Source organism: Stylophora pistillata, chromosome 3 (genome assembly GCF_964205215.1).
Source record: "Stylophora pistillata chromosome 3, jaStyPist1.2, whole genome shotgun sequence".
Taxonomy (NCBI): domain Eukaryota; kingdom Metazoa; phylum Cnidaria; class Anthozoa; order Scleractinia; family Pocilloporidae; genus Stylophora; species Stylophora pistillata.
Genome location: NC_142521.1, coordinates 1431230 through 1455000, shown reverse-complemented (window position 1 = coordinate 1455000; position 23771 = coordinate 1431230). Strand labels below are relative to the sequence as shown.

General features: G+C 37.1%; 6 protein-coding genes and 1 long non-coding RNA gene across 7 annotated transcripts in view; 4 read left to right on the top strand and 3 right to left on the bottom strand.

The window, feature by feature from the left end:
• The window catches only part of LOC111329528 (M-phase phosphoprotein 6), a 3463-nt gene extending 1797 nt beyond the window's left edge, over positions 1–1666 (top strand). The window contains exons 4-5 of the mRNA XM_022934253.2: positions 94–188; positions 496–1666. Coding sequence (XP_022789988.1) covers positions 94–188; positions 496–643 — 243 coding nt within the window. The 3' untranslated portion in view covers positions 644–1666. The remainder of the gene's footprint in view (positions 1–93; positions 189–495) is intronic.
• On the bottom strand, positions 816–4858 carry LOC111329526 (transmembrane protein 64). The gene is made up of 2 exons (XM_022934250.2): positions 4128–4858; positions 816–2910 (listed from the first exon to the last, which is right to left on the bottom strand). Exons 1-2 carry the CDS (start codon positions 4677–4679, stop codon positions 2452–2454), a joined length of 1011 nt encoding a protein of 336 aa, XP_022789985.2. The 5' UTR covers positions 4680–4858; the 3' UTR covers positions 816–2451.
• A 72-nt stretch (positions 4859–4930) lies between these two features.
• On the top strand, positions 4931–11977 carry LOC111329527 (protein-L-histidine N-pros-methyltransferase). The gene is made up of 6 exons (XM_022934251.2): positions 4931–5223; positions 5594–5736; positions 8172–8362; positions 8823–9032; positions 10173–10357; positions 11098–11977. The coding sequence occupies exons 2-6, from the start codon at positions 5638–5640 to the stop codon at positions 11304–11306; spliced, it is 894 nt and encodes a 297-aa protein (XP_022789986.2). The 5' UTR covers positions 4931–5223; positions 5594–5637; the 3' UTR covers positions 11307–11977.
• Positions 11843–13672, bottom strand: LOC111329523 (maltase 1). The gene has a single exon (XM_022934248.2). The coding sequence runs from the start codon at positions 13670–13672 to the stop codon at positions 11987–11989; it is 1686 nt and encodes a 561-aa protein (XP_022789983.2). The 3' UTR covers positions 11843–11986.
• A 226-nt stretch (positions 13673–13898) lies between these two features.
• LOC111329525 (uncharacterized) lies at positions 13899–18839 on the top strand. The gene is made up of 5 exons (XM_022934249.2): positions 13899–14108; positions 15738–15872; positions 16443–16505; positions 16850–16939; positions 17048–18839. Exons 1-5 carry the CDS (start codon positions 13899–13901, stop codon positions 17735–17737), a joined length of 1188 nt encoding a protein of 395 aa, XP_022789984.2. The 3' UTR covers positions 17738–18839.
• Positions 17890–21681, bottom strand: LOC148734012 (uncharacterized). Its single transcript, XR_015999419.1, has 2 exons — positions 21550–21681; positions 17890–20571 (listed from the first exon to the last, which is right to left on the bottom strand). It is a non-coding gene; the product is annotated as an uncharacterized LOC148734012 (long non-coding RNA).
• Positions 19281–23599, top strand: LOC111329554 (uncharacterized). The gene is made up of 6 exons (XM_088755396.1): positions 19281–19637; positions 19733–19960; positions 20170–20326; positions 20477–20859; positions 21569–21827; positions 22489–23599. Exons 1-6 carry the CDS (start codon positions 19281–19283, stop codon positions 23322–23324), a joined length of 2220 nt encoding a protein of 739 aa, XP_088611522.1. The 3' UTR covers positions 23325–23599.
• The last annotated feature ends 172 nt before the right edge of the window (positions 23600–23771 follow it).

Below are 23771 nucleotides of genomic sequence, written 5' to 3'. Positions count from 1 at the left end.
TGGGGTTCTGATTTTTTAATTTTTTTTTTTACAAGATAAAAGACTGTGGAACTCATTTATCTCTGTGCAATTATTTGCAAATTCTGCCAACAGAAAATGTTTAAAGAAATGTTAGCTGAAGAAGATCTAGCACAGTCAGAAGCAAGAGAAAGGGAAGAAACTGTCTCTGATGAGGAGATGGCTAAAAGGTAATTAATACCTTAATTGCAATCCTCAAATTTTTTTATGAGTATCTTGGCAGCCTCTCGATTCAATTTCTCTGACATGCTTGGGAAATAAAAGATCTTAGCCAGCTTGTTTGGATTCTATTATAATCATTGTACTTGTTTGAAATTAATTATTTGTTTGTAATAGTTGATTTAAGAGGTATGCCTTTATGCCTGTCAAGTAGCTGGAGTAGCTGACAAGTTTACATTGGACCTCAAAGATGACAGTCACTTACCCCATAAACAATACTGGCTGAATTAAACCATCCATCTTTGTTTCTCTCAACAGATATGAAAGCCTTGTGGGAACAGTTGCTAAGAAATTCACAACAAAAAGAAAAAGATCATCAGTTGGCTTTACTTTTGAACCTGACAGCCCGTCTTCAAACCAACTGTCAAAGAGAACGAAACATGGTTTTATGAAACCTAGAGACTGATAACAAATTTCTGTTCACTATTTAGCCTGATTGTTGGACAGTTTCAGTTCCCTTTCTTTAATCTCAGTTACTGTCAATCTGTCCAATTATCAGTCTAGGTACTAGTATTTTATCTATATATTAAGTTTTTGCAAGCATAATTTAATATTTTAAAAATATATACGCAGAACAGTTTTCATGTACTGTGATATTTATTTCTACCTCCTGTACGGTCAATCAAGAATGAATTTTGGTTACATTTGTACTTGAAATTGTCCGACTTAGAACATAATGATAACATTCTTTGAACTGGGTATAATAATATCAAAATAGTACTAAAATGAAGATAGTAGATTTTTAAATATATTTCCACAATTACAAAAAATTTCAAAAAACTTTCCTATCAAAATTAACCTCCAGCCAGTGTTCTCCAGAGATTTTCTTGGTAGCCAGCCAAAGAAAGGGAAGAAAAAACAAGCCTGCCAGGATAAAATGTTTTTCTGATCAAGACAGGTAGCTGCCACTTCAGAAAGGAACCAGGGAAATTGCTGACCACCAGTGGTTCTGAAGAACACTACTCTGACCAAGACAATGTAAACTGTGAAGAAACTTGAAACTGTTCAAAAGCCAGAGAACCAAAATTGATAGCTGTTTCTTGATGAAAGGAATCCAAACCAGATTAAGTAACAAATTTAAAATATGCTAATTATATTCATTTTCCAAGGCCCATTCAAGAATGGAATAATTTGTAGCAATAGATTAAATAAATGTGCCTGGTAAATGCATGGGTTCAGGCATCTGAATTGTTAAAATTATTGAAATCCTAATAAAATCCAAACCAATCTGGACAAACTGTTTAATTTCAAAATTCTTAAATATGCAAGGAAAACTAATCAGCTCTGACTCATTTGTAAACCGCATGCAACATAATGGGAATATTCCACCAACAGAATTGTTAATTAGCTTTTCATTAAAATACACAGTAACAACTATAAAGGATTGTTACTTTGGGTCTTAAGTTTCAATAAATTAAATGAAACTGTGCTTTTTGTAGCAATAATAATAACTTTCCTGTATTAAGAAAAATATATTTTTCTTAAATAGATCTTCCAAACAATTTTGTAAATTATGACTATGTCAAGCTGTTTGCTGTCTTAGAGACAAGTAAAAGCCAAATCTGCTAGGAAATCTTGCAGTGTTTTTCAAATGCTTGTGTGCATTTGTAACAAACATTGCAATTTGCAAGATCACCTTTTCCACTAATCCTTGGTTTAAATTTCAAGACTTAATTTAAAAGCCCTCTTTCCACAACTAAATAAAAGACAAATGATCTTAACTTGCTGTTCTCCCACCATCTTGGATTTTTCCAACTTTTGGAAAAAAGAATTTACAGATTTACAAAAGCACTCCTACAGGGAATTTCACCAAAACTCTTCAATTTTGATTGGATAACTTATCACCTTGACCACCTCAGGGCTAATACCAGAAAAATTCAGGATAGTAAAAAGTTTAAAAACTCTTGTCATCTCAAATGCTCTTCCACATACACTGTAGGCTTGATGACAGAAAACAAGACCAAGTGTAGCTGTGTACATTTGAATGATTCAGGGTGAAAATAAGATAAGCAAGACGATGTTGTGTTTTACTTTGTATGAGGACTGTCATAATAAACAATTATTTGGAATAATGGTAAATCAGTCCAGATTAAAAAGCAAATCAAACCAGTTTTAAACCATTTTGACTTAAAATTAGTTTGAAACAACAACATAACTATCCACAAGGAAATAAAAAATTCAAATGATAGTTCATCCAAAACACCTGAACAATAGCTATGGAGTTTGAGCACCTTTGGCAATTTCATTTACTGCAGTTAAAACAGCAGATGCAGATTTTGACCTCTTGTGGCCTTTTTTAGCTGTTTTATGACCAATAAACTCTTTCTCTTCTAGCTGTGCTTTTAAGTCAAAATCCATTTTAAAATTCTTTTCTTCTGATATTAGTTGAAATTCTTCTGGTATAGCCACTATGACATGACCATTGGCAAGAACTTCTGGCTCTGTCTCATCACAAGTCCTGTTCAACTCCCTTCGTGCTCTGCGTATCACATATGTCATTAAAAGTATACTGATGATGAACTGAACAAACAGGATAATGTATCCTCCAGATTGCTCTTCAACAAGATCTTCCAATGAACGGAATGTAGATCCCATGTATGAATTTAATGCTTGTGTAGGAAGAAGTCCCAGTGTAGATGCAATTACATATTTAGCTGTACTAACATTAGTTACCTGTAAGAAATCAGAAAACACAAGTTAATTTCATTATTAAACAGAATTAGATAAGACCCCAGGATTTTCCTTGTTCCCAAAGTATGATCATAATTTCGTAACAAACGAAGACAATGATATTTGCAATACTGATGCATTTTGATTGGGAAAAGAAAGCTTTGAAAGTTGAACTCAAACATTTAATTATTGTTTATAAACGAAAAAAGAAAAGTTGCATAGAAATATCAACTCAAAACTTATCATATCATACAGTACATAGGTTCACATAGGTTTATAAAGGCTTATTACTGGTTCCTAGACATCTTTAAAGGTTAAAAAAAAATTGTTCATTGGTATTGTTTTTCTACTCTAGAATCATAGTGAAATATAAAATAATTAAAAATCATTCCCTGTTCTCAGGGCTGGACAGGCTTAAAAATGTCAAATGATGGAATCCTAAAATTCTGTTAGGCTTAATGTAATTTGGCACATCAAAAATGTGCCTTTCACGAAAGGTTAGATCCAGTGCATCAAAGTCTCAAGTGGGCAAAAACAGTGTCATAGATATGGACTAATAGGGTACCAGTCTCTGATAAGAAGGTCTCAGGATGCTTCCATTAGTCTATATTACATTGGTTTTGCCCCCTTAAGAGCTTAACTGACGTGACATAACGCTCAACAACTTTGATATATTTGAAAGCTAGTGAAGGTCGGTTAAAAAAAATAAAATGATATATCCCCATTTTAAAACCTTTTAAAATTGCAAATACAGTCTTTGCTTTCTGTTTTATGCACAAAGCAATACTTCACTTAATGTGGTGGTGAAAGGAGGTAAGTATAAAGTTTACATCAGCGTCAAATAACGCAGACTTTGAAATTGCCAGAAAGAGGTATTTATAATGTTACGAGGAACGCTTCTCAGCCGTACACTCTGAATTTATGCCAAGAACACGCGCGATAACTAAAAAGTATAAGTGTAAAACAACCTGGCGATGCCAGCAAAAGGTTACTCAGAGCCCCTCCCACTGTAAAGTCATCGACTCCTTCGTAATTCTAGGAGTAGTGTTTGACAATTGTAGTGTATTAGAAACATGTTGACACGAAAAGCAGATGGGCGTCTCAGAAGGTTGAGAAAGCTCTCAACTCGAAAAGGCTGTTTACTCACCGACGGATAAAAGAGGAAACAAAACCTTGCGGTCGACAATGTGATAGGAAAAATACTGCTTATTATTACTTACCGAAAACAATCCATTTTGCAGTCCAAACGGTACCGGTGTAAGCCGAGTTAATGCGATGACTTTGAAACCTCGTTTGCCCTCCACGACACGCATGATAGCTTTTAAACTGTCCGACTCCAATTTTGAGCGTACGAAATCTCGTAAATATCGTCTACAGACAACGAATGCAGTGGATAAACCACAGAGTACGGAAAATATAACAACGACAAATCCAAGTACAAATCCATACAAATAGCCCGCTGCTACGTTGAGAAAGATGTAACCCCATGCCATTGGAAAAGAAACAACTGTAAACATGACTACAAACAACAGAATCCCTTGCCACTCTTCCAAATTCTGTAGCGCTTCCAGTACGTCTTTAATGTATCGGCGACACAGAATAACCAAGATAAGTCCAATTATTAGGAAGATTAGAGCTGTACCAGAGATCTGATAGCATCTGGGTTGTGTTCGTTTGCTAACAACTTGGTCAAACTTTGTTGTTTCGCCGAGACACTTTTGCGCGCTCGACTGAATTTGTTCCGTGCACTTTTGCCCATATTTAAACACCATTCTTCAATCAACCTAACTTTTCTTCTGTAAGGTCAATGGATAAATTGTGAAATTAAGGACGATCAGTACATTATATTGTTGTGTAAGACTGTAAACCACGCCAAAAAGCGTGACTTCCTGTGAAATCAATCCATGGCGATACACTTCGCTAACGCCCTGTGTCGACTGTGTCCGACTGTGTCCGAATGTCAAAGTATTGAGTAAGCTTTTCTTGTCAGCGGACTCTTCAGCACTTTGTAACCAAGCCTTTTATCTGTATTAAAGTTTCGGGCATTATTTTGTTCCCTCCTGTTTTGATCCAAGAAGAGGGCTTATATATTGTGTCAGATTGAAACGATATCAACTTCGCCCATATTATTTTAAGGGATTAAATAGATGTGCCTATTCACCCACTAATACGCTTTCGAAGACGAAAATTATCCCTTATAAACTAAATCACTGCGAAGTGCTTAGTAGCCGAGCTTTAGAACTCATCAACAGACTGTCTCCTCTCGAGCAACTTTCACGGTGCATTACCCAGCAGTAATCACACTTTTTCTCACAGGTATGTTTGAAACTGATAATATTATTCTGGTATAAGGTATCGTTCTTGGGCCCTTGATCAACAGAGACTACAGTGTTTCAGTAACCTTGGACCTTCATGCCTCATGCATGTAGCTAGCCCTCTGTTTTGTCAGACTTAAGTTGAAAATTTGCCCAGATGAATTTCACCTCATCATTAATCGCATTTCTCAGAGAAAAGATAAATCTCATATACCACCACTATTTACAATACTACATTATTTGATGTACATTTGTATATGCTATGTTTATGTAACAGTCATGCAAATAATAGATAGAAGCCCTATACAGCTTGGCCTAGTTGCGTGTTACTGATTTTTCTCATCAATGTACTCTTTTGATCAATTGAACAGTATCACTCCTGTCGGTGAGAAAGGAGGCCTATGCTCATAAATATATGTGGCTCAGTCCATATGTCAGAAGCAGAACTGGAAGGTTATTATTGCAGAGACTTGCTGAAATTGACAGCCAAGAACTGGAAAAGGAGAAAACATCAGTGAGTAATAATAATAATAATAATAAAACTTTATTCAGACACAATAAATATTTAAAGCCAAAGGCTTGTGGAGTTGTGTTATTAACTAAAAATATGAATAAAAAACATATATTTATTTTAAATAATAAATCAGTATATATCCCAGACACTGCCAAGCTGCCACCCCGAATCCAACAAACACAAACAAAAACCAACAAATTATTGATTTCCATCAACATTTATCAAACCCAGACTGAGCCCCCAACAGTGCTCGATAGCAAAGTAAGTCAATCCCAATATGATACTTAAATAACACATTAGGATCAACTCAACCATATCTCAAGAATAAATATACATAGTATCAGTATTATACTTTGGTTTACATCAATCAGTTAAACCATCAAAATTAAAATATAAGAAATGATGTGACTTAGTTAAAAGTTCACAGAAATGCTTTATACTGTTAGTAGCTATGTAAAAATCCATCATTCTGATCCTTATTATTGAACCTCTATGATGAATTGATTGCTTCACATAACTTGTGCAGGGATTGGAAAGGCAAAAGAGACAAATAGGCCCATGGCCCCTAACTGAAAAGTTATGGGCCATTTGGTAAAAGTATGGGCCGGATGAAATGGAATACAGAAATCATAATGTGCAATTCATGATACGTAGAATATTTTATTTATTTATTTATTTATTTTTTTGCAGTTCACTTTTTAATTTTATTTATTTAGGTTTTACATCACTCAATCAATCAATGAATCAATTGAACTTGACTCTGCAGGATAAGGAAATAATTTATTGTAAAACTGTTACTGTCTGTAAAACCAGACCTACTTGCATTTCAGTGACACACATTTAGGATTTCTCAGTAACAGTTTATGATTTCTAACTCTGGCTACTGTACCTATCACAGTCTGATTCTAAAACAAACATGTTTTAAAGTACATGTTTTAGAGTGCTGCACTAGTATCGCAGAGGTTGGTGGTTCGAGTCCCGTACAGGCCTGATTTTTTTTTCAGGTCTGATTTTCGCTATTGCTTAAATAGCGCTCTCTACTGCGAGGATCGTGCATCATACGTAGACATAACTCTATTGGTCAATTTCCTCCCATTCTTGAACCATGCACTGTATACACAACAATGAGTTCAAGCCCTAAATGGTATGAATTTTATATCAGGAAACAGACTTCTGCTGCTGTATGGCTCTCCTACTGTTGTGTTTCCCGATTATCAGTATCCAGGCTTCTGGGATTTCAACTGGGAGATACCTTGATGCCAACGATCAGAAAACACAACAGCAGGAGTGCCATAAGGCAGTGGACCTTGAAGAGAACCTGATCCAAATTATGCACCAATCACAGCTGTGGAATTTCATTCAATCACAGCTGAGCACAACAGCATATAAGTGATGCTGGTATGTTCAACTGCTATGCTCAACTGCTATGCTCAACTGCTATGCTCAACTGCTATGCTTAACTCCTTGAATCCTATACATGAAAGAGCAGCTAGGCTAATTCATGAACAAGATGATCTTCAAAGTCTTAATTGGCTTCCCAGGTCATACTTCTACAATAGGCGTTTACCACTGTTCATGTTTGATGTAATCAGAGATAATGTTCCTGACAACCTTGCATCTTTATTTACTCTAAAGTCCGGCAGTAGATCTTCACGAAGGGGCAGCCAATTTGTTATTCCATGTGTAAAATATGAAATTGGCAAACAATCTATTCAATACAGAGGACCAACAATTTGGACATTTCTTAATAGATTAATCAATATAAATGAGACAATAAGTAAAGACAATTTCAAGCAAATTTTATGTAGATTTTCCAAGGACATCAATAATTTCTCATTCAGAGCTCCCATGCTAGTTAAGAAACATAAGGACTATGTATATTTTTAACTTGATTTTATCCTCTATTTTTTATATAATCTTTTACTACTAATCTTTTATTACTAATATTGTAATGATATATGTGCATATAGACTTTTTATAATTTTTGGATGCAGGTCCACATCAGCCCTTGGCTGCCATATTATGTAATATAACCTGCTACATCAAATAAACGTATGTATGTATGTATGTATGTATGTATGTATGTATGTTTGTTTGTAAAAACAATGTATGTATGTATGCATGCACACTCAGTAGACCTCATGGCCTGAAGAAGACTCACCGTATGCAGTATGCAACATGCAACATGCAGCATGCAGTGTGCAGTATGCAGTCAAAATGTGGCAATCCACATCCCAAGTGACCACATCATGAGACAAACAATTTCATTTCTCTTAAAAATAATGTGTGTATCATGTTCATGTAGTTCTGTGCATATCCATTAATATTGTTTCCTAATGAAAATTTTAAATCTTAGTACTTTACAGAAATGAAAATGAAAGGACTGTACAAACTCTAAAGTTGGATTTTTCTATCTTTTTGTCATATGCTTACAGTGGTACAAATGTGAAAATGAAGCTTTGTCTGAAGAACTACAAGATAAGTTTGTAGAGAGCTCACTGGATCAAGAAACTGAAGCTTTCTTGCAAAACTGCCACGAGAAAGCTGATGCAGTGTTCTCACAGATTGGACATCTTCTGTTCAAAGGGTTCTTTGGTTTCTTTATGTCTGTAACTACAGCAAATGGGTAATTATTCTGCAAGATTGTATTATGAGCAATTTATGTGCACCACTTCAATTTTTCTCAAACATAGGTAAAAGATGACTGTTATTCACTTTTTTTTACCTGTGCTCATGACAAAAGAAATAATGTTTGTTTGTTTTTCTGCAATGTAGTTCAAAATTTACTACCTTTCTTATTCCATTCACTCATACAATGGGTTGGTCATTTCTGAAACAAGCACTAGGCAGGTCTGTTACTTATGAACATATCAATGGCCAATCTTTGGTTATACCAGAGTCTAATAGGCACAAGGCACAGTGGTAGAACATAGGAGCTAATGGAATCCAAAGATCTGGTATTTGATTCTTTGCACAGGATTCATTTCATTACAAGAAAAAAACATTTCTACAAAAGTTAAAACAACTATAACTCTAAATTTGCTCAGCTTAACAAGTAATTGGATTTATTTGTCATTGTTTTGTAGCATTTTGGATCGAGGATCAATGTTTGTATTTTCTGATGCCCAGTTTCAAAGACTCATGAATGTAGATGGATCATGGAAGACAGGGACTATGTTAGACTTAGGAGCTGGTGATGGCAAAGTAACCAGTGTTATAAAACATCACTTTGATGACATTTACGCTACAGAGCAGTCTCCATCTATGAGGTGGAGACTCCAAGGCAAAGGCTTCAAGTGAGTCAGCTTAAAGTTGAACTCTTAAGGGGACCAAGTGACCCATTACTACTGCTGCTTAGTCTGTTATCTGTAGCAGGAAGCAAAAAGGAGTATGTCTTCTTCTCCATAATTTTGTTGATGAGTGTATCTCTTAACATTAACATAAGTGCTATGGTCTTTTCTTCCTAGCCTTCATGTAGATAACATGGTTTTACTGTCTATCACTAAAAAGCAAACTGGTGACTCTAAGTGGAATTGCCAAACTCACTTAAAATTCTTGGGGTGACTATTGATAACAAACTGACTTACAGTGAACACATTTCCAATATGCTTAAGAGAGTTTATGCCAAGATTGGTGCTCCAAGATGACTCAAAATACTGATGCCTCACAGCGTGTCTTTATCTCTTTACAAGGCCTACCTGCTTCCTCACTTGGAATATTTCAGTCCACTACTTATTGGAATCAATAAACTTTAAGCTCTAAACTAGAGTCAGTCAACAAATATGCACTTAAAACTTTACTAAATCTAGGCAACAGTCTTGATTATGATACTATCTTATCCTTGAGTGATATGCATTCTCTTGAACATAGATGCTATTATAGTTCTCTCATTTTATTGCACAAGTGCAGGAACTCTAATGGTCCAGAATACATTAAAAACTTCTTCCAAATTTGCCAAACCAGATATAACTTAAGAAGTAGGGGTATTTAGTACAGCCTGGTTATAATAATAAATTTTTTCATAACTCTTTCACTTATAAAGTTAGTCATCTCTGGAATAAATTACCTGCTGATATAAAAATATCATTCATAAGCTCAAGACTTTTGATTTCAGCAAATTAGGACCCAGCTGTCAGTGCAACTCTTGTCTATAGTTTTTATCTTTTATATGTACATGTATTTCTCAAAATTTCTCTCCTTACCATTACATTCAATTTGCATATTTGTAAACACTTTAATTTATCTTTTTATGGTCATATTTATATAGTTATTAGTACATAGTTTTTTTAGTCTTAAGTTTCATACACGAGCCTCTGGCTCGGGCAATTGGGTAACCATGCCTCAAGTAAAGACAATAAACTTGATTGAAACTGAGGAGTTAAAAAACACTGAGATATAATTTTAATGTGTTGGGATAATCTCTCATTCAATGTCAGGTTACTTGATGAAAGTGAATGGATGACGGTTGACTTCAAGTTTGATGTGATTACATGCCTTAACCTGCTGGATAGGTGTGATAAACCTCTCACACTACTCAGTGACATTAAGAAAACTTTACATCCACAAACTGGCCGACTGATTGTTGCGGTTGTTCTTCCATTTAGACCCCTTGTGGAATCAGGTATGCTCGTTTTTTTGTGTTTTGTTTTTGTAATTTGTGATACAGAAGCTAATTTAAAAAGAAATGGAGGGAGACTGAATGGAAGTTACACATGGCAGTTTCTAGGATAATTCCAAAGGTTTGGAACAGGTAATTCAAATGCTCCATCATTAAATGATGCCTAGGGCATCTATGACTAGGTGGCAACAGCTTGGGCCATCTCTGATGAAAATTAATGCAGGTGGTAACCTATGTTAGACCACCATCCCATTCTGAGAGAGTACCTAACCTCTATGCTACATTCTGTGCTATGCCATGGAAAGTTTGATGAGTTTCTGCAACTGAACAACTTGTATACGTTGTAGTTCAGTTTTATACTTGGTTCAAATTTTATTTTCCTTTGTTCTCTGTCATGTTAATGTATGATAATGAGTTTGAAACAAAGGAAAATAAACTTTGAACCAAGGATAAAATTGAACTACAACATATACATGGTGTAAGCTATCTTTGTCTTTAAAAGGAAAGAAAATACTGGAAAATACACCGAATCAAAATACGGCATCTAATTTTAACTGCCATTGTTCTGGACTTACTAGCCTCTCATACGGGATAATCCTTTAATGTTTCCACGCAAAGACAAGGCTAGTAAGTCCAGAACAATGGTAATTCAAATTGGATGCCATATTTCAATCCGGTGTATAAATGTTTTTTTTTTTATTTTTTATGTATATAGAGTAATTGCAGTCTGCATTATTCTTCAGGCACAAAGATGATTGAGCCAAGTGAAGTTCTAACAGTTCATGGAAATTCATGGGAAGAACAAGTACAAAGTCTTGTTGAAGATGTGTTTGAGCCAACTGGATTTACTGTGGAACTGTTTACAAGAGTTCCATATTTATGTGAAGGTGATTTGTATAGGGATTTTTATGTTCTTGATGATGCTCTGTTTGTTCTCAAAGCATTTGAATGAAGCAGCACAAACATGCCCTTCAAATTGGGAGAAGGGAATAATATTTCCACATAAAATAGCTTTAATGGCCTAGACAGTTTATATGTACAGCTAGAAGAGCATTTACTTCAAACATGTACATTGTTCTCTGTATAAAGTACATTTTAACACTTTTATTTACAAAATTACATTTCTCGCCAAATGGTTCTAACAGTAACATTTATGGTTTTAAATTATATTAAATTTGAACAACAAATAGCAACTATTTCAATCAAGGAAATACAATTTGCAGATAGCAGTGTTCTAGCAACAGGCTCTTAGAACATGTTATTTCAATTCATAAGTAACTGACCTGAAAGCGAGCATTATAGAGCAGCAAGCCACCAAGGGCCACCCATTTCTTTGTGCTGCAGCATCTATGAGAGTTTGCTCACTGGGTATAAATCTCACTTGTTCAAAGGATTTTATCCTATTACAACATTTTTATTTTTAGAAACTAATACATGCATTTGAATATTTTAGTGATATGGTTGTTTGTGAATAAAATGCTCCAAGGGTGGATCTTTCTAATCCAGTTTTATTCAATGCACACATACCTACTACAGTTAAACATTCTTTATAGATTATACTAAGTCAGATAGCTAAACGTAGTTATGAATACATTTGAAAGGAGAATAAAATGATTGGATACATGTAGTGTCTTACTGTATTTTCAAAACAAGAGCCTGAGCTTTATTTAGTTTGATGTTATCAAAAAGAATATGTGCTCCCCTTATCTTCATTTCACTGTCAACTTCAACAATTCCTGAACCACTCATGTTATTGAGTGACCCTGTCCAACTCTCCTGCCCAAAGTTAACTATAATGAGAAACTTGCAGTATTTTGCTGACCTGGTATAAGCAAGAATTGAGGTGTCTACATGAACAATTTTGAATCCAAGGCATTGTGATAACGACCTTAACCTCAGCAGTTCCCGATACAGCTGTAAAGCTGAAGTTGCATCTGCCATTTGCTCCTCTACATTCACAGTTTTGAAATTTTCTGCAACAGGTAACCATGGTTTCATTCCAGTGGTAAAACCTGCATTTTCTTTACTGCACCACTGCATAGGTGATCGTTGAGGATCACGGAAGTCTTTGCTTGTTTTAAGAGGCACTTCAGCATCTGTCATTCCAATTTCTTCCCCATAATAAGTAACAGCAGTTCCAGGAAGTGTAAGAAGGAGGACGTTCAGTGAGCGGGAGTACTCATGGCCAACTTTAGTACCAATTCTGGATACATCATGGTTTCCCAATACCCAGTTGGGCCACTTCCCCTTAGGAAGGGCACCAAGGTAATCAGAGATCACTTTATACACATCTTGTGCAGTTGAGGATTCATTTAGTCCCAAAAACCCAAAGTTGAAAGGAAAATCAAACTCACTGTATCTTCCACCATAATACTTCATAACATCTGGAAGATCTGCCATTATCTCCCCTATGAGTATTCTGTAGGGACACTTGTACTGATCAAGAAGTGATCTCCATTCCTGAACAATTTTGTGATTATCCTCCAAGTTTTTCGTGTAAATGTGTTCCATGTGATCATAGTTGGGCCATAAGGGGTCATACTCAGGCTTGGTAGGTTCATCCAGAAATCTTGAATCCTCAACAAGATGAGGAACTGCATCAACTCTAAATCCATCGACTCCTTTGTTAAGCCAGAACATCAACACTTCCTTTAAAGCTTGGCGCACCTCAGTGTTTCTGAGGTTCAGATCGGGTTGCTCAGGACAAAACTGGTGCAAATAATACTGTCCTGTTGTAGCATCATAGCTCCATGCACTTCCCCCAAATACACTGACCCAATTATTTGGTACCCCACCCCCTGGGGAGGGGTCACTCCAGACGTACCAGTCTCTTTTGGGACTCTGTCTACTACAGCGACTCTCAAGAAACCACGGGTGTTCATCTGAAGTATGGTTAGGTACAAAATCCAGTACAAGTTTCATGTCCCTTATATGAATCGCTTTTAAGAGCTCATCAAAGTCATTCATATCCCCAAAGAGGGGATCGATGTCTGTGAAGTCTGAGATGTCATAGCCATTGTCCACCATGGGAGATTTGAATATTGGGCTTAGGTATAAGATTTTGATCCCCAGGTATTCAAAATAATCAAGCCTGTTCATTATCCCTCGTAAGTCGCCATTTCCATCGCCACTCGAGTCTTGAAAAGATCGAGGATATATATGATAAATTACGTTCTCTTTCCACCATTTTCTCCCCTCATCCTGTTCTTTCCTCGTTTTATATCCCTTAAATAGAGCAAATATCACTGTGTTAAAGATAACTGCCGCTAAAAACGCCACAATCAAAGGCCAGACGTCACCTAACCTTTCGACAACCATTTTCAAGAGCTGATTTCTCCCAGGCGATACCAGTGACGGAGGAGGGAACTGGGACCCAAATGCAGAGGTGCAAATAAGTGGTTCCTTTGCCGACGAATAAACAAGCAGCAACACAAGGCGGTCAAATACGACATTAATACCGGAGAGTCTCTATGACTTTATCAAAGTCAAGATTTGAGAGAAGAAGTAAAATTGACTGTGTATCTCTTGATTTCAACGCAATACGATGTCAACTAAGGCACATCGAAGGGCAAGCTACGAGGAGAGAGTAGATCAAGATGGCCGATTGACAGGCAAACACATACGAACCTTGTTACACCTACAAGATTTACACACCGAAAACGATCTTTTGAAAGCTAGAATTGCTGAACTGGAACTAGAGGAGGCAAAAGCTGCCAGATGTGATCTTCTGGAGCGTGAAGTGGAGAAATTACAGGTAAGACTTTTTTGTGAAGTTTATCTCCGACTGCTGCTTGAGCATAATTTCAATAACACTGCAACAGACAAGTAATCTATAGAAATAAACAATCGAGACCATATTTATTTGAAAATAACACTAACTTCTCAACATATTCTTTGTTTCTTCTTCTGAATTTTTTTTTCTTTTTCAAATTTACTAGAAATTTTAAGTATGAAACGTCACCATTTTTAATCACTATTAACTATGCTTGTTCAGATAAGTTGTCTGTATAATTATTTGCGTAATTTTTTTTTTCTGAAATTCAACGAACCAAGGCTGGCGCAAAGTCCAACTGTGGTAACAATGATAAAGGAGACATCAAGGAGCTCAGAACACCTCAACACTGCCAAGAAATTAAAAAATCAACAAAGTACTTCACAAAGTGATAATGAAACATCAACACTGCACTCTGTTTCATACCCACTCATGTTTTACTCACATAACTTAACACATCACAAAGCTGTACTAAATTCTTGGATATGATATGGCATTTAGTCTACTTACTGGTTAAGTCTGATAAGTACTTGCCTACACATTACATTTGTATTTCATTCTTCATCAATGTGTTGATTTCAAGTCTTGAAGTTGTCAACCTGCAGTTTATTTCATAACCTCTTCTGCATATCATAGAATTTTTGACACTAGATTGAATGAACTAAATTTAATTCTGAAGAGAAGAATGTCAAGGGTGAGTGACTGTGGTACAAGGGTCCACTGAACAAGAAACCACAATAACACAAATTTTGTATTGTTTGGCCATACACCAGAGCTTTCTTCACCCAAGGAATGTACACCATAGGCTAAGGAATCAGAGGAATACTGCATGAAAAATTGAGCAACATTGCACATTTTAATGCCCTTTTCAGTAATACTTGAAGGAGCTTTGTCAATATCCAGCCATCTTCACCTCACAAACATATTCACTAATAAATATTGCAACTGATGAAGTACTACATGTATGTTGTACAACTAAATCCTTTGTCCCCCAAAATCTGGGCCATTACTTCCATCAGTGAAAAATTTGGTCATAGTTTGAAAATATTCATCATGGCAGCTGATTCTCACTTTATTTCTCATTAGCATTTTTCATTTGCCATAGGTGATCGAGTAATCATTTTTGTTTTTGTTTTTAAGAGATTTGTGACTTATTTTATGAATTACAGCAGTAAAGGCCATGTTTACAATGAACAGTTTACCAATGTACACAAACTGTTGAACTGTCAAGAAGACTTAATTAAAATTTTAATACTAGAGAGTTGTAGACAGTCTGGCATAAATTATGTTAAGTTCAAAACGACTTTTACCCTTAATTAGGAGATTGGTTCCCAATGAATAAGAAAGAAAGCTGAAATTCTGGCAAAAAAAGATATCTTTATCATTGCAACATATTTCTTTCTCAAAGTAAGATGCCTGTCATCCATCACTCGCATTCATAACACAATTACATTTCAAAGGAATCTTGTTAATTCTCCTAAACTTTATAGGGATTAAGAATTATATGAAAATTCCTAAATGAGTTTGGTCTCTGTAAGGTACATTTAGACAGGGCAACTATATGTATTTCAATTTTTTTTGTCATTACTTTGTCAAAATAATGTTCTCCAGGGTGAATTATCAAAGTGTGAAGAGCTTCATCAGATTGCAAAGGAGGCAAAGGATAAGTTCCAGCAAATGCAAAGAGACTGTTTGATGAAGATTGATGGAACCTGTGCAGCTTTGACAGAAAAACACAAAGTAGAGGTGGGTGGTTAAAATGATTCAACAATATAGAACATGATTAAATATTTTACTACAAAGGACAAAGATAAAATTAATGTGTACGAGATTATTTAACAGTGAACTGCATACAGTGGCTGTGGCAATTGCTTGCTGTGGAGACCTGAAAACTTTGCACAACTGAACTCCATCCTTTAAGGACCTCTATTTATAAATTTTTATTGAGTTGTGATTAGACTGAAAACATTTATTGAGTTGATAGAGTGGGTTGCCAACTTTACCTGCTTGTCATCTCCAAAATACAGTGTAGGTGTAACAAAACTGAGTTGCTCAGACTGAATAAGATACTTTTGTAAAAATGTTGCACTGTAAACTATAAGCACAAAGATCATTTACAATAGGTTACTTAACAGGATCATTTTGTTATTTACCAAGTGGAAGTCTGTTTGGGGAAAAAAAATAGTGTCAGAGATCTTGAGTGCAGCAGTCAAGGACCATACTCAAGATCAAAGGCACAATGTTTTTACCACACAAACCAACCTAGGCTAAGAGGCTTCCAAAATATAATGAAAAATACTGGCATTTTTACTTCAGATCATGAGAATTGTGTCAGAAAAACTTGAAGCTGAGAATAGCTGGGCAGTTGAGAAGCAACAGGTATGTTAGCTAACCAAGTAATTCTTTTGGAAAGATAATTGTCTTGTTCAAAGCTAACTTTGCTTTGTCAAAGACCTGTTGAATGCTTCCTCTTGCTGTAACTGTTTGGTTTCATTAGTCAATCTTAAGATAGGGAGCATAGAAGGTGAGTTACTCTGTAAATATTAGCATTGATTAGTTTAAGGAAGAAAGCAGAAACCCCATTGGGAGGATGTAATGAGAAATTACAACTTTCTTCAAGATGTCCAAGGTTTAAAGATATGAAACCATAGGGGAACACATTTAGCCAGATGGGCTATCTCATGCAAGTAATTGATTAAAAATGTGTTTTCTTATTTTAAAAGGTGACTGAGAAAATTGAAGGTCTTCAGAAAGCAAATAAACTTCTTAAAGTAGAACTTGAGAGTTTGAAAAGAACAGGATGTGATACTGTGGTAAGTTGCAATAATGGTTGTTTTTCAGTTATGAACATTTCCACACAAAGTCAAACTTTGGTTTTAATAAAGTATTTATTTATGGTGTAGTGAATTTTATTTTTGTAGAAACTGAATTCAGCTCTTCAAAAATCAAAGGCAGCCATTGAGTTATTGAAACAAAACTGTGAACAGTTGAAACAAGAAAAAGGAATCCTGGAGAAGACTGTACAGGATTTTAGCATGGAAAATGAAACTCTTACATCAGAGGTGGACAGTTTGAAATCTAGGATAGCTGTTCTGGAAATGCAGACAAAACTGTCTCGTGAAGCTAAAGCTGAGCAGCAGGGTAAGGCGATGGAAACTAACAAGCTGAAAGAACAGGATGACGCTGAAATAGCTAAGTTAAAAGAACTTATTCAGGAACTAGAAAGTAAAAATGAAACCCTTTCAGAAGCGAACGAAAAACTAGAAAACAACAACAAACTTTTGGAGTTCAATCTTCAAGACTCTACTCAGAGCTTGAAACACATGTACAAAGAAAGAGACCAGCTTAAAAACAGAATAACGGGACTTCTGAATGAAATAGCAGCTATAAAGTCACAAACACCGGAGAAGCATGCATTTGTTGACTTTGTCCATCTCAAACGGGATTACAATGCACTGAAAGACGAACATGAAAAGCTCCTGAAGAAAAGAGTCTCCAAAATGAATGTGTTACCAACTCTAAAGGGAGATACCACAGTTAGTACACGGGCAACAAGCGGTGGGACTGTGAGAAGTGGAGCACAAGTGGGAGGGGTGGGTGCTTTCTGGTAGCAGAAGACTCTCTGACACCACCCTCCCTCCCCCATTTCTTGTGTCAAATGTTTTCCAAAGTAGATGATGTACCGTGGTATTTGGTGAATTATTTGATCTCAGGTGTGGTGAATGTCGCTGCCTGAAGTCAACTATCAAAGCTAAGCTAGACCTAGAGTTTTAACAAAAATTTTATTTGGAGTTTTCTTTTCTAAGAATTAAGTGCAACTTTTAGTTATCCATACCTGTTTTAAGATAGAGGCGTTTTATATCTTAACGCTGGGAACTTTATATATTGTATATACTGAGAATGTTTATGCTTTACCACTGTACGTTAAACAATTTGAACCTGCTGTATAAATAGAGGAGACTGAAATGATTAGGCTTGAGTAACTACCTGGTCAATCGACTGTTTTCCCCACAATTGGCCCCAAAAATTCCGCACAACTTAAAATTATTTCCCTTCTCTGTCAATAGTAGAAAGCTTTCACTTTAAAAAAACAAACAATCAGCAAACTATTCATGACCTAAAACTTTCTCAAATGTTATCGATTTCCTTATTTATTAAATTCAGTAGTTATTATTGATAACAAGGTGTGTGTTTTGTAGAGCTATTTATAGCACACTCGGTAAAGTATTTAACGCGGAAAAGTATTTAACTAAAGACCCAAATGGTACTTTGTATGATTTCTGCGCCGGGTATTTTAGGTTTCAGGAGCGCCATGATGTATGAGGAGAGTACAGTAGCAGGACTAAAAAGGCGAATGGAGTTGTAAATAGCTGATATTTCCATTAACAATGGAGAAGTTGCTTTTCCCATATGATCCTAGATTTCTACAACTGTAAATGAGACAAAAGAGAATGGAACTTAGTAGTAAAAATGTACAAAAGGCGAATACGCAACAAAATGTTTACACGCACGTTGCTTTTTTTATTAGTTAAGATATGTCATCAGGGTTACGATCACATTTGAAAGAAAGTCCATTTTGTCGGCCAACCTGCTGGCTGACGCGCTAACAGTATTAACAGTACCAGAATACTGTTAACTTCACCGTTTTGAAATAACACTGAATCAGATCCATCAAATACTGAAAGAAAATGTAATAAAAAAGATATCAATGCCTCTGGTTTAACGTTCTTTATTTAGGTACAAGTGACTATCAATACTTTGTTAATAAAATCCGTGCCTAAAAAAAGCTGTGATTACATCACACAACCTGACAGAAGGTTAAACAACGCTGGCAGAGAACCGGACAGTTAAGATTTCTAATTTAGCCACGGGCCGTTACCACCATCACTACAACGTTTCATGCACTGGTGCACGACTGTCAGACGGTTAGGTGCTTGGAAAGCACGTTATGTTTGTGGATACTAGACTGTTTTTGGACGGTTTTACTCAAATCTTGACAATCTGCTGGTCAAATAACACCAATAAGATGGTGTTATGAAGGTTCAGGAAGTCTGCTGGTGGCAGGCGATTTAGCTTCGTTTGGTCTCTACAGTCATCACCTGTTTTGATGACTGCGCTTTGCTGGAGATATTTTTCGCTGACGGTCCTCTGTAAATGTTTTTGCCCCGTTTCTGGGTTTTTGTTTCAATAATTCTAATTGCCACCTGTTGTTCACGCATCGATGGTTTTTGGTTCTTCTCTTGTCCCCATGGCAACGGTTTTGGACAGGCTGGTGATGTTTGCTCGGCTTTCTGTCGTTGCGAACCCTCAAACACGTGCGAGGCGGGAATACAGAAATGCGCGCCACCTGGAAGGTACAGAGACCGCTGTCATGCTACGAGACCGTGTGCGACTGGGCTCAGTTGTCATCCGGGAGTTCAGAAATGCTTCCACGTGCCTCGTCGTCATGGTGAGCCGTGTGTAGCGGGTTATGCATGTGGCAGCGGTCTCTCTTGTGAGCCTGGAGTTCAGGTTAGTTAAACGGTACGCCAAAGTAAAAATATTGGCTGCTTCGGTTTTTTCAATTCAGATGATTCTAATTTATGAGATGGAAAATACTTTTTTAGGCATGTTATTACCGCCCTCGCCAATACAACGAACCCTGTTCTGCGGGATATTCCTGTGCTCCAGGACTCAGCTGCCAACCAGGTTATCAGAGATGCTTGCATCATCCGAGGCTAGAAAATGAGAGGTGTTCGGTGGGATACGCATGCGCTGATGGTTTGGTCTGTAGACTGTGTGACAAGCCATATGCCACTTGTCAGCTTTCGCGCGTACCTGCTTTAACAGAGCAGGTATTGGGCATTCATATATAAAGTGCTGAACTTACATGATTTGTATAACAATCATATGTTTGAATATGTTATATGCATGGTTTGGTAATGAGCTTTAACGCAGCTGGTCGCTGAGATTTTGTATTGTAAGGGGCAATGGTATAGATAAGGCCAAGGAAAATTTTACATAGGTCCAAAATAGTTACTCACTAATGGTACTTGTTGCCTAGGACTATGGCAGACCCTTTAACAAAGTGGCATTCCTTGTTACCCATAATTCCTTCTCGCATTCTCCAAATTTTGCTGTATGGGCCCGGAATCAACGTTTTAGTGTCAGTCAGCAGTTAAAGGATGGTGTGCGCGGTCTCATGTTAGATATATATCCAGGTAAGATCACCTAGCACCTTGTTTTATTTTGCGTCTTTGACGTTTTCTTTGTTATATTCATAATAAAGAGAATGATGAAGCAGCTAAGACAGACACAGGTAACTATCCCGTAAAATCTAAGCTGTTCTTCTTCATTACACTCCTTTCTAGGATGGGCTGCAGCGGAGGTTCGTCTTTGCCATTCGTCTTGTTTCTGGAGCGGATCAATAGACTTGTTAAGCACGTTGATTGAAATCAGAAAATTCCTGGAGAGTAATATCCGAGAAGTTATCACAATAATTTTTGAGGATTACTTAAAAAATCCCACAATCTTGAAAACAGTGTTCGATCAAGCAGGAATTTCTCCTTATGTGCTACTGAAAGACAACTGGGGTGATGGGTTCACCGATTGGCCCACTCTAAATGCCATGCGCAGATTAGGTAGACTGGTGGTGTTTAACAATAACGGCCTTCACGGATTCCCATATACTGAGGTCAACATGTGGAGTTATGTTAGAGAGAATCGTTATGGAAGTCCAGGTAGAAACGAGAGGGTATGTGCTCGATCGAGAGAAAGATTTATTAAATTGAATATTCATTTTCCTTGTACTAGGGCAAAATCCAACCTCGTTCCCAGGACCTTTTACCCCCAACTAAGAGAAAAGGCCATTGGAGTGAGGTTGAGCAAACTCTGTATACGAGTCAAGTGGCCCACCTGCCGGAGCTTATCCCGATTTCAATAGCATGAAGCGACTAGGATTATTACTACCCCCCCCCCCCTTGAATGGGATGTTAATTCGTTATAAGATGATCTCCCGGCATTTCATCAAGTTTCCCGAAAAAATATGCAGGTACCCATTGATACTCCTGGATAGAGAGAGGTACTGTGTAACCTCTCGACCCGGAGTCTAACGCAGTAACCATCAGCTCACCTTGTCTCCCACCCCCGCTATCGGAAACAAAAACTCCTTTTCAAATGTAGATTTATTATAGAGAGCGGACCCCTAGATTCTACTCGACATCTCTTGACTGTTGGAAGGTTTGCAAATTTAGTCCCTTTTTCTGGTACTCTCCGTCACCTTCGACTTACCCGTTGTAGCAACCATGTCTTTGTAAGCTGTGCACAATAAATGAAAATATTTTCTATATCAACGTGCCATACATTTTCTTCCAGAAAATTGTGTTTCGGCCGAATTTTCTCAGATCTAAATCTCTCTTTTTCAAAAACTGCGTTATTCACTGACCTCTTTTTCCTCTTGAAAGGAATGTGTAGATCGCGGAGAGTCTCGGTGGAATGCTTTCTGGAATGACCGCTGGAGCCTGGTGTTGGTAAATTGGTTTAATACCCTGGCCAATCCTCTTGAGCCATGTCTTAATTCTTTCCAGGAGATAAGAAAGAAATTAAACACTTGCCATGACAAATTTGGTTATTGGGCAAATTTTATAGCGGTCAATTATTATACTGCAGGTTCAGGAGGCGGAGCTTTTCAAGCTGTCAAATGGCTGAATAATAAGTTCAGGGGTAAGTTAATGTTTGGGGTCAGTGTTGCTTGGGCATTGTGCCATTTATTATGCCGACATAAAAAGTATTGGAGGTTTAGACTTTTTTTTCAAGTTTTTGAGACTCGCCCTCAACATCTGCCGGCGGATCTGGAGCTAAGTACTTTCTCATACCTCTCGGACGAGAGGTATTAGCTAGCGTAAGCGAAATCATTTTAGTTAAGGCACGCTTGTGGCTACGACAGATTTCCGAGACCCTCCTTTCTCCTTTGCCAGATCTAGCAGGGTGTGAACTAATAATAATAATAATAATAATAATAATAATAATAATAAAAATACTTGGGAGTTATATTAGAGTAAATTACTTTAAGATGTTGTCTCGGCGAAGTCTAACAAGCCTCTCTATCGAGCACCGATAAAAAATGATAAAAGCCTAAACAAATATTTCGTTATTTTCTTAATACTCCCGTTAGACATCTGTTTTTTTCCTAGATCGATAATCTCTAGCTCAGATGATTTGACCTTCCCTTGCAATCATTTTACTAAAGCGTGGTTTGAATTTGGCCAAGAGCCATGTAAGCCCGCTCTGGACTTAAAAAAATTGATGAATACCCATTTTTGGCCGAACTAGAAGAATTTACTCCTGGTTGAAATCATTCATATTTGTGTATATTTGTATTTAGGGGAAACTTCAGTATCGAAGATAAGGAAAGCTTCCGTTATTCCATTCCCTGACGTAGTCACTCAATGGGATGGAGCCAATCAACAGCGTCAGACGAAACCCATTCCAAAGCAAGACATGATTGACGGACCAGGGTATGGTAAAGGGTTTCACACGCTCTCAGATGTCCTGTCTCACATACTGAAACACAGTCTCTTTAAATGGGTTGAAAGAAATAGCACAACTAAAACCATCAGCTCTGCTTCAACAAGAAATAGCACTGCTTCAAACGCTCATATGGCTTCACGTGGGCGGATTTCACCAAATGAAAGAATTAGCCAAGGTAGTCAGCTGAGGAAATCATCGACGATATTTCAAGATTTTGGAGGAAATGATACCTTTTCAAAAAGAAACGATCCTTTAAGAAACTACAGAATCCAAATCAACCACGATTTGAGAGAGACAACACAATGGAGGGTTTCCCGATCAAAAGTTAACCGCCATAGAACTTGGGCCAATTATTCGCCTTGCCTTTCTTCATTTAGACATGACCAGCGTAAAATACTAAAATTAGGATTTAAGGCAACAGGCAAAGGCAGAAGGCCCGAAAGAGGATCGCTATGCAAATTCAGATCCAGTGTGCAGCCTGTTAGCCGAATGTTACCGAAGGCCCACGGGCACAATACGATGATCCCGAAACTTAGCCCTACCCTTAAGATACGTAATCTTCGTAAACAGGTGGCTCGGTTGAGAGCAAAGCTTAACGGGTTAATTCACCTGGTGCACCATCGAAAAAGGAAAAAGGCCCTGCGCTCTGAGCCCCTTCCAACTTTCAGCCGTAAAATTTTAAGACCATAGTAGGGCTTTTTCTTAAAGCTCGAGTATCTTTGTAAAAATTCTTGATTTACTCACTTGCTTCATTTGTTCTGTCCAAGTTTAAGTTATTGTTCCCGACTTGAAATGATGATCTACGCAAGAGAACAACGTTCATGACAAAACAGACATTTGACAACCCGCGTACGTTACATGGCGTGACTAACGATAGTTGTCAACAAGCACCAGACTGAAATCCCCACACGAGTACTGAAAGAATTTTGAAAAAGCTTCCTCAGAAAAATGGCGCTTTATTATCATTTCAATATTTTTTGTTTCAATTTTTTTCTTCACGGATAAGTGATCACTTTCACCAAAAGGGTGCAGGCCGCATGGTTGATGGCGTGACCGCGTGACTCATATGACTGGTACCGGTAGTGTTACCTGCTCCCGCTATTTTTAGCCTCTACTTCAAATGATCTTAGAGGAAAA

Bases quoted from the DNA above. Each gene is read 5' to 3' on its own strand.
- LOC111329554 (XM_088755396.1), top strand. From the start codon at position 19,281: ATGTTTTTGCCCCGTTTCTGGGTTTTTGTTTCAATAATTCTAATTGCC. The intron at 19,638-19,732 runs GTTAGTTAAACG...ATACTTTTTTAG, and splicing joins CTTGTGAGCCTGGAGTTCAG to GCATGTTATTACCGCCCTCG. The intron at 20,327-20,476 runs GTAAGATCACCT...ACTCCTTTCTAG, and splicing joins CATGTTAGATATATATCCAG to GATGGGCTGCAGCGGAGGTT.
- LOC111329526 (XM_022934250.2), bottom strand. From the start codon at position 4,679: ATGGTGTTTAAATATGGGCAAAAGTGCACGGAACAAATTCAGTCGAGC. The intron at 2,911-4,127 runs GTAAGTAATAAT...GATTTCTTACAG, and splicing joins TGCAAAATGGATTGTTTTCG to GTAACTAATGTTAGTACAGC.
- LOC111329527 (XM_022934251.2), top strand. From the start codon at position 5,638: ATGTGGCTCAGTCCATATGTCAGAAGCAGAACTGGAAGGTTATTATTG. The intron at 9,033-10,172 runs GTGAGTCAGCTT...ATTCAATGTCAG, and splicing joins CTCCAAGGCAAAGGCTTCAA to GTTACTTGATGAAAGTGAAT. The intron at 10,358-11,097 runs GTATGCTCGTTT...ATTATTCTTCAG, and splicing joins TAGACCCCTTGTGGAATCAG to GCACAAAGATGATTGAGCCA.
- LOC111329525 (XM_022934249.2), top strand. From the start codon at position 13,899: ATGTCAACTAAGGCACATCGAAGGGCAAGCTACGAGGAGAGAGTAGAT. The intron at 14,109-15,737 runs GTAAGACTTTTT...AATGTTCTCCAG, and splicing joins GTGAAGTGGAGAAATTACAG to GGTGAATTATCAAAGTGTGA. The intron at 16,940-17,047 runs GTAAGTTGCAAT...TTATTTTTGTAG, and splicing joins GAACAGGATGTGATACTGTG to AAACTGAATTCAGCTCTTCA.
- LOC111329523 (XM_022934248.2), bottom strand. From the start codon at position 13,672: ATGGTTGTCGAAAGGTTAGGTGACGTCTGGCCTTTGATTGTGGCGTTT.